The sequence below is a fragment of the Brachionichthys hirsutus genome, unplaced genomic scaffold (assembly GCF_040956055.1).
Source record: "Brachionichthys hirsutus isolate HB-005 unplaced genomic scaffold, CSIRO-AGI_Bhir_v1 contig_1394, whole genome shotgun sequence".
Lineage (NCBI taxonomy): Eukaryota > Metazoa > Chordata > Actinopteri > Lophiiformes > Brachionichthyidae > Brachionichthys > Brachionichthys hirsutus.
In genome coordinates this window covers 96,008-110,348 of record NW_027180379.1, presented here as the reverse complement: position 1 = coordinate 110,348, position 14,341 = coordinate 96,008, and the positions used below count along the sequence as shown (strand labels likewise).

General features: G+C 40.5%; 2 protein-coding genes across 2 annotated transcripts in view; both read right to left on the bottom strand.

Annotated features, from left to right (window-relative positions):
- Window positions 1-1,974: 1,974 nt before the first annotated feature.
- Window positions 1,975-4,783, bottom strand: LOC137914313 (histamine N-methyltransferase-like). The gene is made up of 6 exons (XM_068757918.1): window positions 4,650-4,783; window positions 3,327-3,379; window positions 3,109-3,216; window positions 2,702-2,832; window positions 2,435-2,528; window positions 1,975-2,324 (listed from the first exon to the last, which is right to left on the bottom strand). Exons 1-6 carry the CDS (start codon window positions 4,781-4,783, stop codon window positions 1,975-1,977), a joined length of 870 nt encoding a protein of 289 aa, XP_068614019.1.
- A 4,329-nt stretch (window positions 4,784-9,112) lies between these two features.
- thsd7ba (thrombospondin, type I, domain containing 7Ba) overlaps window positions 9,113-14,341 on the bottom strand; it is a 97,072-nt gene continuing 91,843 nt past the window's right edge. The window contains exons 23-28 of the mRNA XM_068757916.1: window positions 13,066-13,239; window positions 12,027-12,122; window positions 10,924-11,006; window positions 9,831-10,026; window positions 9,504-9,591; window positions 9,113-9,194 (exon numbers count right to left, since the gene is read on the bottom strand). Coding sequence (XP_068614017.1) covers window positions 9,113-9,194; window positions 9,504-9,591; window positions 9,831-10,026; window positions 10,924-11,006; window positions 12,027-12,122; window positions 13,066-13,239 — 719 coding nt within the window. The remainder of the gene's footprint in view (window positions 9,195-9,503; window positions 9,592-9,830; window positions 10,027-10,923; window positions 11,007-12,026; window positions 12,123-13,065; window positions 13,240-14,341) is intronic.

Sequence of the window (14,341 nt, the reverse complement as noted above, 5' to 3'; positions counted from 1 at the left end):
GACACCACAGAACATTTCACTGGCACTTGACCATCTTGGTTTCCTGAGAAGTATCCGCATGCAGTCATTGTATGCCACCCTCAACTTCTGCATGCTGGCCTGTTTGTACTTGATCCACAAGGGGGCAGTATAGAGTGGCGTACAAAAGGCCCTGAATAGCGTGACTTTGACCGCCTCAGAGCAAAAACTAAATTCCTTCTTTAGCATGTTTGCCTGTGCATACAGCATCCGCCGCTGTCTATACATGTCATCATCATCTCCCAGCTGGTCATTGATGATGTGGCCCAGATATTTAGTTCTGCTGCAGACAGACAGCACTTGCCCTGACAGATAAAAATTTGGGAAGTCCAAACCCTTATCCTCTCTGGTTCTGCAGACCATGACGGCACTCTTCTGGCTATGGTATCAAACCTGATACCATAGCCAGTGCATATGTCCAGGAGCTGCTGGAACCCAGCACTGCTCGGTGACAATATGGCCAGGTCATCAGCATACATGAAGTGATTGATCAAGGTGTCACCAAGCACACATCCAGTGTTACAGTTGTTGAGCTGCACAGAAAGATCATGCATGTAGAAGTTAAAAAGTACCGGCGAAAGAAGCCCACCTTGGCAGATGGTTAGATTAATTGTTAGTCTGCACTGGCGGTGTAAAATCATTTTCTTTTTGTTTTTCTAATGTTACGTTGCATCAATTGTGTAATTTAATATTGGTTTTATTTTTATTTGTATTGTTAATTGTGGATGATTTATGTACGAAGGACTTTCAACGGAAACAAGCCCGCAAGGGCTTTTTTTTTTTTGAAATGCTCCTCTTAGACAGGATGTTTGACGTTATTTGTACTGTAATACATGCTACTGTGTGACTGTACTTGTACTCTAACATTCTATCTAATAAATATATTCATCATCATCACCAGTACAGAGGAGTTTCTAGCCTTATACATGTCAATCACTTCTTTCAGTCCATAGATACACATGTCAGTACCATGCTTGGTTTTAAACCCAAATTGATTATCCGTTGTGTTAAGAAACGGACTCAAGCGAATTAATAAGATTTTTTCTAAAACCTTAGAAATTACACTCGCAAGAGCAATCGGCCGGTAGTTATCCAGGCTCCCCACCTTGCCCGTCTTATCCTTAATCACTGGCACCAGGGTAACATGCAACATGGAGTCAGGCAGCAGCCCATGCGACAATAAGCCTGTAAAACATAAGGCGAGCAGGACAGAGACCCTCGGGCTTGCATACTTTAGGTGCTCTGCAGTGATGTTATCCGGACCATCAGCTTTGTTATCTGCCAGTTTTCCTATCGCTTCATGCACCTCAGTAGCTGTGACCCCCACCACCTCGCTGTCAGGGACGCTCCCTACCTGAAAGGGGACACTGTCAATACAGTTAAAGATAGCAGAGTAGTGCTGCCTCCACAGCTCAGCTATATTATCAGATCCAGTGACTCCCTCAACTGAACATGGCAGGGCCACACTTACCCGATTCAGGGACTTCACCTCCTTCCAGAACCCCGTCACATTACAGCTGAGAAGCTTCTCAGCCAAGGAGTCAGCCCTCATCAGTCGTTCCTGCCTGGTGATATAACGAATGGCCGATTTGCACCTGCCATGAGTCAGTTTTCTGTGGTCCAGAACTGGCCCCTGCGTTTAAATCTCATTTTGTCCTCAGTGTGAAGTATGATGATTCTCTATCCAGCCTGTACACATTTTTGCAGTTTTGGTCCCAATACTAGTACATTTAGTCTGTATCGGGGACAGTCAACAGAACAATTTGAAAACATTTATCTACAAATGAAGCAAATTCTGGGCATAGTCAACAAGAGCCATTCTTCATATTGGCAGAGACTTCAGATGAATTGTCTTTTATATATATATTTATATATATATATATGACAAATGCTGGTTTGCTGAAAATTCTATATCATTACAATGCTTTGATTTTTTTGTCTGATTTTAAGCGGCCTCTAAATAATTATCATTGCAGTCACGTCATTAAACATGACTCTGCCATCAATCTCCGTGCCATAATCTGGGTGACAAAGTAACTCCATGACCCCAGCCTTTAGCTCAGGGGGGGCTGTCTTACTGAAGTGCAGCACCTGAGTGAGAAAATCAAGAATCACCTCTCCCTTCTCGTCTCCCTCGGTGAAGCACTCTGTGATATCCATTTGAGACTGCAGCTCGTAGCTCTGATAGCTCACGCCCTCGGAGTCCAGTAAACGTTTGACGTCTCCACTACTCAGAAAGTGATGTTCCTTTTTGAAGTTGAGTCCAGTCAGGTAGGCCTGCCACACCTTTACCCAAGGACTTGCATCTGTAAAAAGATTTAGCTCAGGTGGGGCGATCTTAAGGCGCATTAAGGCAGTCGCGTCTCTCTCTTGCACACACACAAATACATTATTATTAGAATCATCCATCCATTACCAGACAATATACAGATGACAAGCTTCCCATTCTTGTTGAGGAGACTCCTGAAGAAGCTGATTGTGGCTTCAGGATCCTTCACGTAATAAAGCACCTGTCGATTTAATCAAAGATAATGAGCTGGCATGTCAAATTAAAGATGTGTTTTTAATAAGGCAAAGCTAGACAAATGTTCCAAATGGGATTAATTGCTGTCAAGCACCTTCAAAATAAACATGATCTAGATGAGTCACAAATATAGTCTGGGATTAGGATGGCAGCACCAACCTGGAACATGTGAATGAAGTCAACCGTCTTCGTCATCTTTTTCTCTTTCCATTCGTCCTCAATTTCTTCAGCATATTTTTTGTTCCAATTAAATTTGACGTAATCTAATCCTGGAGTTTTTGCCACCAAAGCTGAAGCGACAGACACAAACACAGTGTAGAGCACAAAAACAGGGAAACAACAGGGAAAATATACACCAGAACCCAGCCATTATAATAATATTAAGGAGACACACATTTCAAATTAGTTTGTATATTAGTATATTATTAATTTATTTGTGTTCAAATCAAGGGCAATTTAAAAATCTATTCTCTGCAATGAAAATTAAAAATGTGCTTTGGGGGTCATATGCATATGTACAAAGTATAAATTTGTCCACGATAGGTGTGTATTTATTAAAACAATACCTTGGTACTTCTCTAGCTGCTCAGTGCTGGGTTCCACCACCTCTTGAGCCACCGTAGCGCTCGGGTGCATCAGATGTAGCTCAGAAAGGATCTCAAGGTCAACGATACCTTCAGACATTAACAAAGTGTTAAAAAGTAAAACATTTATTTTTAATTGTGATATAAGCACAAAATATAAACGCAACACTGAATGTGTCTTACAGACTGTGTGCACATACCAGTTCCACTTCCAACGCCAATCACATTCAGATGGGACTTTCCATTTCCAATGCTGAGGGAAGAACAAAAAAGGTTTTCAGAACAATCAAATCTGGAACTTGACATCTGATAGTTATTTGCATATTTTCAATTGTTTAATGTAACTGTTAGGCGAAGAACAGTCCCATCTGGTGGGCAGCGATGTTGTGCGCCCTGAAGGTATTGTGATGTCACTGGGTCAAGAGGTGGAGCTATGAAGGTGATAAATAAACGTGTTCTGGAAAGCGGAACGGGAGTTGGTTTTGAGCAGCGTGCCAGACCAGTCGGTCTTGACTGCGTGAGAGAAAAAGAATCCTTGACTCTGCCTGTTTCATTGATCTGAAGCATCTCCAACACAAAAGCGTTGCTTGTTGCTACAATATATTCTGCCACTCGCCTTATGATTTTTAAGAACACTATTACACTTTTTAGTTCACCTGTCAATCACATCTCTTCAGAATAGCGTCTGTTATACTTCTTAGTCACAGAGGCAGCAGTGAGTTGAGTTGAGCTCAGTCAGGAAATTCACGTTTGAATAGTTTATTACAAGATACAGTATTTTTATTTTGACATCGGCGCGCCAACCTCACATATGCTTCCACAGGGAAATGATGAGCACATTTCTTCTCTCAGTTTGTCTTTGGCCTCATCAAGACTATATGAGTTTAATGGATCTCTCTCACCTGCTTTCAAGTTTTGCCACTCCTTGTAATCATCCAGACAAGGAGGTAAATAAATGTAACCTGTTCAATGTTCAATTTCACAGTCTTAAAAGCCAGGAGCAGGAGGCAGTAAATGGAAATGAATCGCAGCTTATTTGACGGCATCTTTGCTGGTGCTGTTTTTGCCAAACCTGAGAACTGATGGCAGCATCAGTGACGTTACTGCGTGAGGAAGGCAATTAATTGAGGGTCAATTATTAAAGATCCCAGGTCTTTCTTTTCTTTAATTACTGTTTAAATGTAATATAATAATGGGACTGATGAACTATTAAGAAGGACCCTGTCGCTGCTTCTGTTTTTGTACTTAAATTAAATACTTCAGATATTAATTTTCCCTAGCCTCTGCTCATCCAACATTTGATTTCTTTTCCTTTCTGGAGTTGCTTGTTTGTACCATGCAGCAGGCCAAGTAAGTTGGTGCATCCTGGTTAGTGGAGACATCAAAGGGACTGAACACACTGAATCTCTCATTTAAATGGGATACATTGAGCCTTTTTGCCCTGGACTCCAGACTTCAGCATGCCCTGTCCCAGTGTTATGGTTATATGGTTCATTGTAAAGTGAAAAGGATGATTACCTTGCCAGTTTAGTGCTCGTAGCTCATTGTGGATGAATTCCTTCACAGACCGGAACTGAGAGGAGCGCTCGAGGAAAATGCTGTGGCCTCTTAAGTACTTGCTATAATCACTAATCAAACTCTTCAGTTGAGATGTCATGGCTTGACGTCTGGAAAATAATGCAAACATTTTCCTCAGCAGCAAAATAAATCAGAACTATAATCTGCAAAATTTATTTTCTTGTATATTACTTTTTTTAGCCTAAATATTGATTTTGCTGAAGTTCCACTTTCACCGAATTACATTTGAGACTTATTTTGAATCCAATCCTTGCATAATTAGCCACAAAGTCCTTTATAGGCGACAGGAAAATAAAATACTAAACTGTAGTGCAAGTGGTCTGGTGAACCCTTGCATAGTGATTTTGATTTGACTCAATATTTAGTTGCTATTAAGCTGGGCTTTAAACTCAAAACTGCAGTTAGCTTATTCTTAATTGAACACAATTCAGACAATACTGTATAGCTATAACATATAAAGCCTTTGAACACCATGTACATATATATGGCTAAAAATAGTAGCTTAGCCACGCGAGACATACAAGAATAAGGACCGTGAACTTCATTAAATCACCCCGACCGGTCCGCGAAAATATTTCACGGCATGAAACCGGTCCGTGGCAGGAAAGAAGTTGGGGACCGCTGCCTTACAGGAAAGCACAATACTAATGACAAATAGAAAAAAATAATGTCAAAGTGACAGTCGAATATTATTGTATCAAAAATAAAAAGTTTAAATTATAAAATATTTATAATTATCAATTGGCAAACTAAAAACAAGCGGTCAGTGTTTGTTTGCAATAAAATTAAGTTGAAATGTATTAAATATTTTATAAAGGCAAATATGCTGTCCTCACCCTGAAGTGCAAATGTTCTGTGTGTCGACAGATGAAGCAAAGGCAGAAAACTGAGGCGGCAATGTGACAAAGTCCAAAGACCAAGCAAATAAAAGACAGATGCATTTTAAACAAGCACAAAAGAAGTCTATTAAAGTCTAGTAAAACTGTACGGTCTAACTTACAGTACAAAAGCTTCAAAAGCTTCACTTACAACTAAAATAATCAGAATGGCTCCCTGGCCTCTGTTGGTTACTTTTGGGAAGGCAGCTCCTGTACTGTGCAAGGCCCTAAAATCACACTGAAATGTATTAAACATGTTTTTTATGACGGACAAGAAATAAAAGAGACTAATAAAAGTTGGGCAGCCACCACTTTCTCTAGAGCTTCTGATTGGCCTGTAGCAGTTAACTGTTTGTGCACACATACGTGTACTGTGCACATACGGTGGCACATAATGAACAAAGAGTTGGGGAAAATAAGAAGGGAGAAGCTAATAAAAACTGAACACGTTACGGTTCAACGCGGCTTGAACTCTGAGCCATTTATTTATAGCATAAAGTGTTATTAGTTTATATGAGCTCGTGCTATCTTATGTTCCTCAATTTATTGTTCATAAATGTCACCTTACATGGGCCTAAATGTGCACCAACACTCTTATAATAAAGCTGTGCACGACAAGGTCACAGTCGATGAGGCAGCAGTTGCACACATAGCGCTGTGAGTGTTTTGTACTTACACAACGGTGCTCTGAACCAAATGATAACTTCACGTTTGCCCGGGTAAATTTAGCATGTAGAACATTTTGCTAATCAATCAACAGAAAACACAGTTGAGGTTAATGAGAACTTCATTAGTGTAATTTGAGCGTTGTGTGGCACTACGCTCAACGCCACAGTGCTGGACTCCATGGTCTTTATACCATCAACTCCATAAGCAACATCAGGATAGTCTCATTGCGCTACTATCTATCTATTTTGTTGAAAGGATATAGAATCAGTTCTTTAATAACTTTTTTTTCATTTTCTAAAATGTTACACAACTTTAAAAGTTTAAAAGTTAATACAAGCAGAAATTAAAATATTCATGATCTTGCTCGGCTGTGGCTCAACAAAGCATGCCGCGTTTTACCGGGATGATACAGTTCAGCTGGCTGTATTAGATGAATCCTCATTAAAAACAGGCACTGCCATTGTTAAACTAATCACATATCTTCACTGAGACCTGGACATTCTGCAGAGCTATTAAAATGAAGTGAATTAGACACGACAAGATCAGGTTTCATCTTCGCCACTGATCGGATGACCATGACAAAAACACTCAAATTCAACCCCCTCTTAAACCAAAGCGACAGCCTTAAATAAACGAATTAAACACCCTTTCCCTCACAACAAGCACACGACCGGGGATCAGATTGGGAATCTGAGTGAGGGCAGGATGCTTATTTTCTGGGCTCTCCCTTAGAGGCTTATCAGAAACTGTAATTTGTCAAGACCTGAGAGTTGTTGAGGAGAATAAAATCACTGAAGTAAACGACCGCTCTCCAAAGTGTTTCACATGGTTGCAGCAATACAATGTACAACAACGAGAAGCGATTGTAATGTTCTATTTTCACATGGTTCCACAATTTATTTGCATTTCTGTCCAACTCTCCATGTACACACCATAGTAACACAAATAGCATGATTCTGCAAATAATGAGTGAACGTACTTCAAGATTTTCTCAGACCCAAACCAAATGAAATTCTTTAATCAAGTTCCTTTTTTTTTTTTTCTTTTTTTTTTTACAATCAGAATGTGTCCAGATAATCGGCAATTAGAAATGATCAGCATTTCCACATTAACCTAACATTTACCACATGACTCGTTGTTGGCCATTTTTTTAGAAACACTGCCAAAAAGAAACTACTCTAAAATATTTGGCAACTTGTAAAACAGAATCTGCGCAAGGCCACTTGGAGCATTTTCAGCCAAAATGGGTTAAGCATGCCTACATACAATCAGCTGTTATAATACAGTTGTTACTAGATGTAACAGCTATATTTACAACTATCAAGATTATAGATTTACTGGTAAAATACATTCAGCAGGAGGTCAAATACCACAAGACCAAAATCTTCAGTTTGAGGAGGCAGAAAAAGAAACAGCATAAACTCTGCTCAGTGTCAAAATCAACTGAAGTATGAGGAACCAAATTCTCCACTGGGTTGTAGGAATAATGCACCGAAGGTTACATGTCTGAATGACACAGAATGTGTTTATGGTCCATTAAGATGCTTTTGGGATGATCTTCTATCTCTACAAATCATGAATTTAAAATTTCCAAACAGAATAAAAGACATTTATTAGGTACATGAGGTAGAGACCAGAAATAAAAGATGGTTCACTCCATTAATATACCAATATTTGGTATCTACAACAGAAACTGAAAAAATAAATATATATTTATATATATAATTCTGTGACAGTACTGTTCTCCCAGTAGAATATGTCTACTGGGAATTTATTGTGTTGGAGTAAAAAAGATAATGATGCATAATTTCCCTGTGGCCAAAAGTGAAGCATATTTATTCCAGTAGATAATTCTTCTTTTCAACATTTGTTTTGGTGATCAGTATTTTTTTTTCTTTTGCATGTAAAATGTGTATACATGAGGTATGACCTTTATCATGCTGGTATTTGATTATTTGTTTTACAGTCTGTCATTCCTGAAGCGGTCCGCCATGTTTTATTACAAATTCCACAATTTTAGTTTTTAATTTTATTTTAATCCATGGAGTCTTATTACTGATTAAAATTAAATCACTGCATGGTTGTTTTGTTAAACTCAAGACAAGCCTGCTTTTGGTTTCCACATATACACAACATATGGCATCATTAACAGGACACAATCTGACGGCAACAACTTGAATTACAATTAAAGCACTAGAAAAGTAATTTTGAAAAAAAAAGGGAAAAAAGAAGTGATTTAGCACTAACGTAGTGCATAGAGCATGTTATTCTCGAAAATTCAAAAAAGGCTGTTTTCCCCAAGGGGCTTTTGACATTTGCTTTTGCAAACATCCAGCACTGATGAGACAAATGTTCTGCTGTTCCATCTTCTTCCATCATGAGTGGCTGCTGAATCAAGATGTTTTGTCTCTCGCACCATAAGCATGAGACGAATGCCCAGCTGGTCCCCTCTAATTACAATGAGTCAAAAATCATCCTCTGTGGATCCACTTAGTCTTTCTCTCGCAGGATTCTTGTGGACTGAAACCAATGCCTTGCCTGTATTCACTTTGATAGTGTTTTAAAAAAAAACAAAAGCAGAGGTTCAGTTATTTCCTCTTACAAGAGACCTTTCATCCCTTTCATCTGCACCACGTTCGACTTTAATTCCTCTTCTTCAGGGGGAGGACTGATCCTGGGATCCATTGCCCCTCAGCAGCACATCACGAAAGAGCGTCACTATTTGTCTTTTGCATTTTGTAAAATACAGAACTTGGTCTCCCAGCTCGGACTGGCCAACAATCAGTGGAATAGATGAACGTGCTCGCCAACAATCTGAAGTCTATCCAAGGCCAATGGTGTCCTTGTGCGGTATAGCCTGGTTACATATCCATGTCACCATCGTAGGCTAAGGTCAAGGGCTTCTGTGGAGGGGCGGACGTCTTTGTGGTTTTGGATGAATTACTAAAGAAGGAAAAAAAAAAAAGCAGACAAGAAGGAGAAGCTGACAGCGTGTCTGAGTAGCACAGAGCGGCTCGTCTTGATTTTAGTCTTTACAAAGAATCCAATTATCTGATAGCAGGAGCACATAGCACGGGAAATGTTGCAAGGAGTGTAACTCACACTTGACAAGGTTCATTTTGCGGAAAGCGGACGGTTGGGGATTTGCTTTTGCTTCTGAGTGTTCTCATCTACAATGTGTGCGATCTGAAATAAATTGCAAAGTGCATGGTGGAGAAACTTGTAAGAAAGCAAAAAAAAAAAAGTACGTACCAGACCAGGAATGATAATGCAATAACGAAGAGTATAAAGATGAATCCAACGGCAGTCACAGCATAGACCCACAGCTTGACTCTTCCATCTGCGTGATTGAAAGCTGTTTTAGTACAAAGGCTTCGATGTAGCATGCTACAAACTCTATATGGCATTCTCGTAGAATAAAAGTGTCGGTTAATTCTCTTTATAAAAAAAATACCACAGAGGGGCAACAATAGTTTCGAGCACTTGGTTTTGTTTAGCATGTGAATAAAAAACACATCGACCTGCAACGGGTTCTCGAGCTGCAAGGTCGAGCTGTAAAGCTGGCTTCTATTTAATTACCTGGGCCAACAGGTCGTAGGGTCCACTCTGTGAAGAGGTCCTGAGCCTGGGATGGGCCTGGCTTTAATCTTCCAGAGATGGTTTTCACATCGGCTTTCTTGTTGGTGTCCACCCCCGGGGTTTTAGTGCAGTAGTCCAAGAAGCCGTGCGTGGTCATCACTTCGGTGTAACCCTTCTCACACCCACATACGCCACTCTGTGTGGGGAGGAACAAGGGCAGAAGTACATCACTTACAGTCAAGGCGAGACAACAGCGATCGTTACTTTCCCATTGATACATCACAGTGCTGACAAAACATTCTGCCATGTAAAGGGCTGACTCAGCTTTATTCCACCCCTTTCAACAGACCTTCCGTTAATAATTCAGGTTGATTTATCCTAACCCTGACATTAAATGCTTCTCCCCAGGACGGATATTACACTGATTCTTCCCAGGAACTTCATTGGCATTAAGCACTGGAAATGTTTCCTGCAGCATTTGTCAAGTAGAGGAAAATAATAGTACAAATATATAGGATATATATCCATTGTGCTCCAGTAAGACAATATAAATGTAATGCAAAATAAAATGTGTGAGTGCTTACAGCTTTATCTCTTGTCCTCATGGTGTGAACTTCCTCCAGATTCATCTACAAAAACTTGTTACAGGATGCAAACTATTCAAGTCAGTTTATTCATCATCCTATAGCTCATGTGACTAAAGCAGCAAGTCAGCTGGGATGATAAAATTATCTTGTACAGGGATTTCTAAATAATGCCTGAGGCTAAAAAAACATTTCTTACAGGTATCTTTGAAACATTGCTTTGACTTTTAGGTGCAGTTACTCAGTGGATACTCAGAGGGGCAGTCACATCAAGCACAAACAATGTTTCTTTTGTCATTTTCATGAGCACTCCTGTGAAGTTTCCCTCAATTTGAGTCCACATCCACTGACATTAACCTGATTATCCCTTATTGGTAATCACAAATGCCATCTGTTAAAATCAGGGTAACGTTTTATCCATGACCTGGGAGCAATTGAAAATAGAAAAAAAAATGTACTTTTAGAATTCCAGAGATCAGAGCTACCTCATCAAAGTACAAGGATCTTACCGGTGTGCAGTGTGAGAAGGGTTTGGCGCACGGAGGATGGCAGTGTCTGACCGTGGTTGGCCTTTTCTGTGGGAAACAACCCCCTGGAGGGAAAACAACCAGCGGTTATTTCTGTTTCTTTACATATTGATCACTAAATTAATGTACTGTCACACCTGATTAATGGGCTCAGTTGCCTATCACAGCCCTCGATCAACCTGTGAGCATTTCAACATGGAAAATTGCATGTCAGAAAATCAAGGAGCAATGCCTCTGGGTCTAGCCCTCTCTGTGGAGAGAGGTTATTAGTTCTGGGCTCACATTTGCCACTTTCCTAAAGTCATAAGATCAGATATTCCTCCGATTTACAGCATATCAAACATGCCTAACGCTTTCATTCCCACATCGCCACCACCTTTGTTCTTTTTTTTCCCCTATCCCTGCTTTACTTCCCACAAATACAAATGTGTGATTATATTTATATGGATAGAAAACCTCCCAGCTCAGAGTCTGGCCTATCGATTGCTTTTGTTAAGAGGCAGAGGAGGAATCAATATGGGCTGCACCGAGAATGGGCAGATCAAATAAGATATTAAATTTAACTGGGACACTGTGCTGAAATCATTTGTTGTGTTTGCACGTTGACACATCTGCAATGCACTCAAGTGAGAAAGTCCACACTGTAGCCATCTTGCACAATCGTGAGATGATGTCTGTGTTTTAGTTTTTTTTTTCTGCACAGGGTAAAGTAACCAATCGTATCTCTTGTAGGACATAACCCACACAAAGAGAGCTAATATTGTGAGCCGGACTGCCGAAGACATCGCATTCGTTTCTTTGGGTTCACACCTCTGACTCGTTTCCCCCGTTTCTTTCAATTATCTCCTGAGCCAACAAGCCATTCTAAATGAGTCTGCAAAATTACCTGTGATACAGCTTTCTCCAGGTTCTCCAAATTTGTTTTGGAGCAATCAAATAATCTGACGTGACTCTTTGCTTTTTTTTTTACGCTCATTCGATTCATCGCAAGAGAACAAAGACTGAACCGGAGCAGCTGTCACCTTTAAGCCAGACAGACACAGACATTCCTGTTGGTAGCACAGCGTGCGTCGACAGCCGCTCACCTGTGACATTGACACCGTCTGAGCGTTGGCACCACACTGCTCTCTTGTTGTTGCTCCATCCTCCTGTCCTCCATTGGTAGGTGTGACATATTCCTCCTGTATCAATGACAGAAATGCTCAGTTGTTGTTTGCTTTGAGAGCTCAGCAATGCTGCCAAGGGCGTTATTATAATCAGACATTATGTCTGTGGTGGAAAGGAAATATTGTCTTTGTGTATTTACGGCCTATTTGGAGATCATCCAGTGTTTTAAAGGGCATAACTTTAAACAGCAGGAAAGAAGAAGCAATTAAGGTTCTTCTGTGTACTTTGCGGCTCTTGTTATTCAGGTGAATTTAACACCAGTTATGACCTATTTTAGTTGTTCTCCAGAGGTTGAGATTCTCATCAGGCTGTCGTGATTCATAATTGCAATCCAGAGTGTTTCCACTGCACGCTTGCATCACAGCCGAGTGTGGTAAAAGGTGTGAACGCCTTACAGCACTCAGCTACAAGAGGTCAGCAAGCGCAATTCTTTTTGTCTCAGGACACGTCACCTCTTAAACCTTCTTAACGGGTCCTTTTGGAGCCAGTAGAAGCCAGCTGCTATTTCAACGCTGAGATATTTTCAACCTGTCAAATGTGTTATTATATCACTTATTTCCATTTTAGCAGGTTGAGGTTTACTTTGTGTGTCTGCTGTTTGGTGATGAGTCGGCACTTAAACTGAAAACAGGATTGTTATGAAAAAAAAAAAAGATCAGTTTCATCTAAAAAAAGTTTGCAAATTAACTTATCCTGCTTGTAACTAATCTAAAACAATTTTGTGGGAAAAAAAGATCATAAAATGGTATTATTATTATTATTAAACACTGGTATACTATTAAATACAGATTTATAATCCTAATATCGCTATTTTAAGAGATTTATCCCATGGTAGTGTGTAATATGCATTCATTTATATTTTATACCACCGGTTTGACATAGGTTCTTAAATCAGCTAGTGTTACGACCACTCTTGCTGCCATCAATGAAAAAGAGCATTCATGGTTTCTTTCCCACCTTTGCAGGGCTGGGACTCAAACACCTGACGTGGGCAGCTTCCCTGGTTCTCCATGACCTGGATAATCACAGCTCTCGAGCGAGCTTGCCGTCCGGTGGCTTCAAAGCTTCGCCCCTCCAGGCAGGTCAGCTGACAAGAGCTCCAAGATGACCACACAGTCAAATGGCAGTCTCCTGGGGACAAATAACGAAACAGTGCTATTAGGTGCAACTCGATCGATAAGTGTCTTCTTTCCAGATAGTTCAGACTGGTTTATATTCAGCCTTTGAATGTTATTTTGCAGCTCATTTTATTGGCTCCCCTGCAAGCTCCGAGAGCATTTTAAAAGACACCGAAAGCAACTTCAGCACACATGAGTGGCTGATAACACACCGAACGCGCAACAAATTACTCAGACAGCCCAGTGGGTATTCAGAAGTAATAGACCAACCAGACGTATAAATTATACAATACAAGCACAAAATCAACTGTAAAGGTAACACCCAGAACTGAGGCCGGTCTCCTAGGAGTAGCAAATCTAATTTGGGACATGTTTTAGTGGATAAAGGCCAGCTGGTGTCTTCTCTACGTCTGCAAATAACACATCAAAACCTTCACTGAAGGTTAAGCATTAATATCCTGTGTGGAATCCTCGATAGAGACAGCTTTCAGCGATAATATCAGCTCCTCAGCTGGTACAGTGCTACCCTGGAGGTTCGTGACTGACTTTGGATTGACACATCTCATTATCTTTCATCTTTATTCAGGTCCAATCAATCAGCCCCCCATGCTGCTACGGTTGTGGAAACACGCAAACAATAAACCTCATTCAGTAGTTGGTAAAACCTATACACGCCTGTGCATCACATCCCTCCCGGCACCAATGCCGTGCCCCGCCCCCTTCAGCACCGCCATGAGCGCAAACAAATGCACACAATCGCTCTGGCCAAGCTCCTCAGATCCAGAGCCAAGACTCACAGCTAGGGCAAGCTGAGTGATGAATCAAGGCACGGATCAGAGGGAAGTCGGAGCCTGATGAGTGCTGCCTCCGCATAGGAAAAGAGAACAATGCCAAAGGAGATCACAGCGGCCCTTTTATCAGATAATGATGATCATACGCTTCTTTTGAAAAATGACAAAATGAATCTGATACATAGATGATGTTGCTTGGAAGTGAGCCTTTGGCTTTTCATGCTGAAAACTTGTAATGAATCTTTAAAATGCTTTAGGTCACAGCTGGACAGAAGCTCTCTTTTTCAGGCCGATAATGTATTTAATATTTTTAAATATCATCTA

What these genes read in the sequence shown, in the direction of transcription:
- LOC137914313 (XM_068757918.1), bottom strand. Translation starts at nt 4,783, where the DNA reads ATGACATCTCAACTGAAGAGTTTGATTAGTGATTATAGCAAGTACTTA. An exon ending in GAGCTACGAGCACTAAACTG is followed by an intron (nt 3,380 to 4,649) that starts GCAAGGTAATCA and finishes TTCTTCCCTCAG; the next exon opens with CATTGGAAATGGAAAGTCCC. An exon ending in GCAGCTAGAGAAGTACCAAG is followed by an intron (nt 2,833 to 3,108) that starts GTATTGTTTTAA and finishes CTGTCGCTTCAG; the next exon opens with CTTTGGTGGCAAAAACTCCA.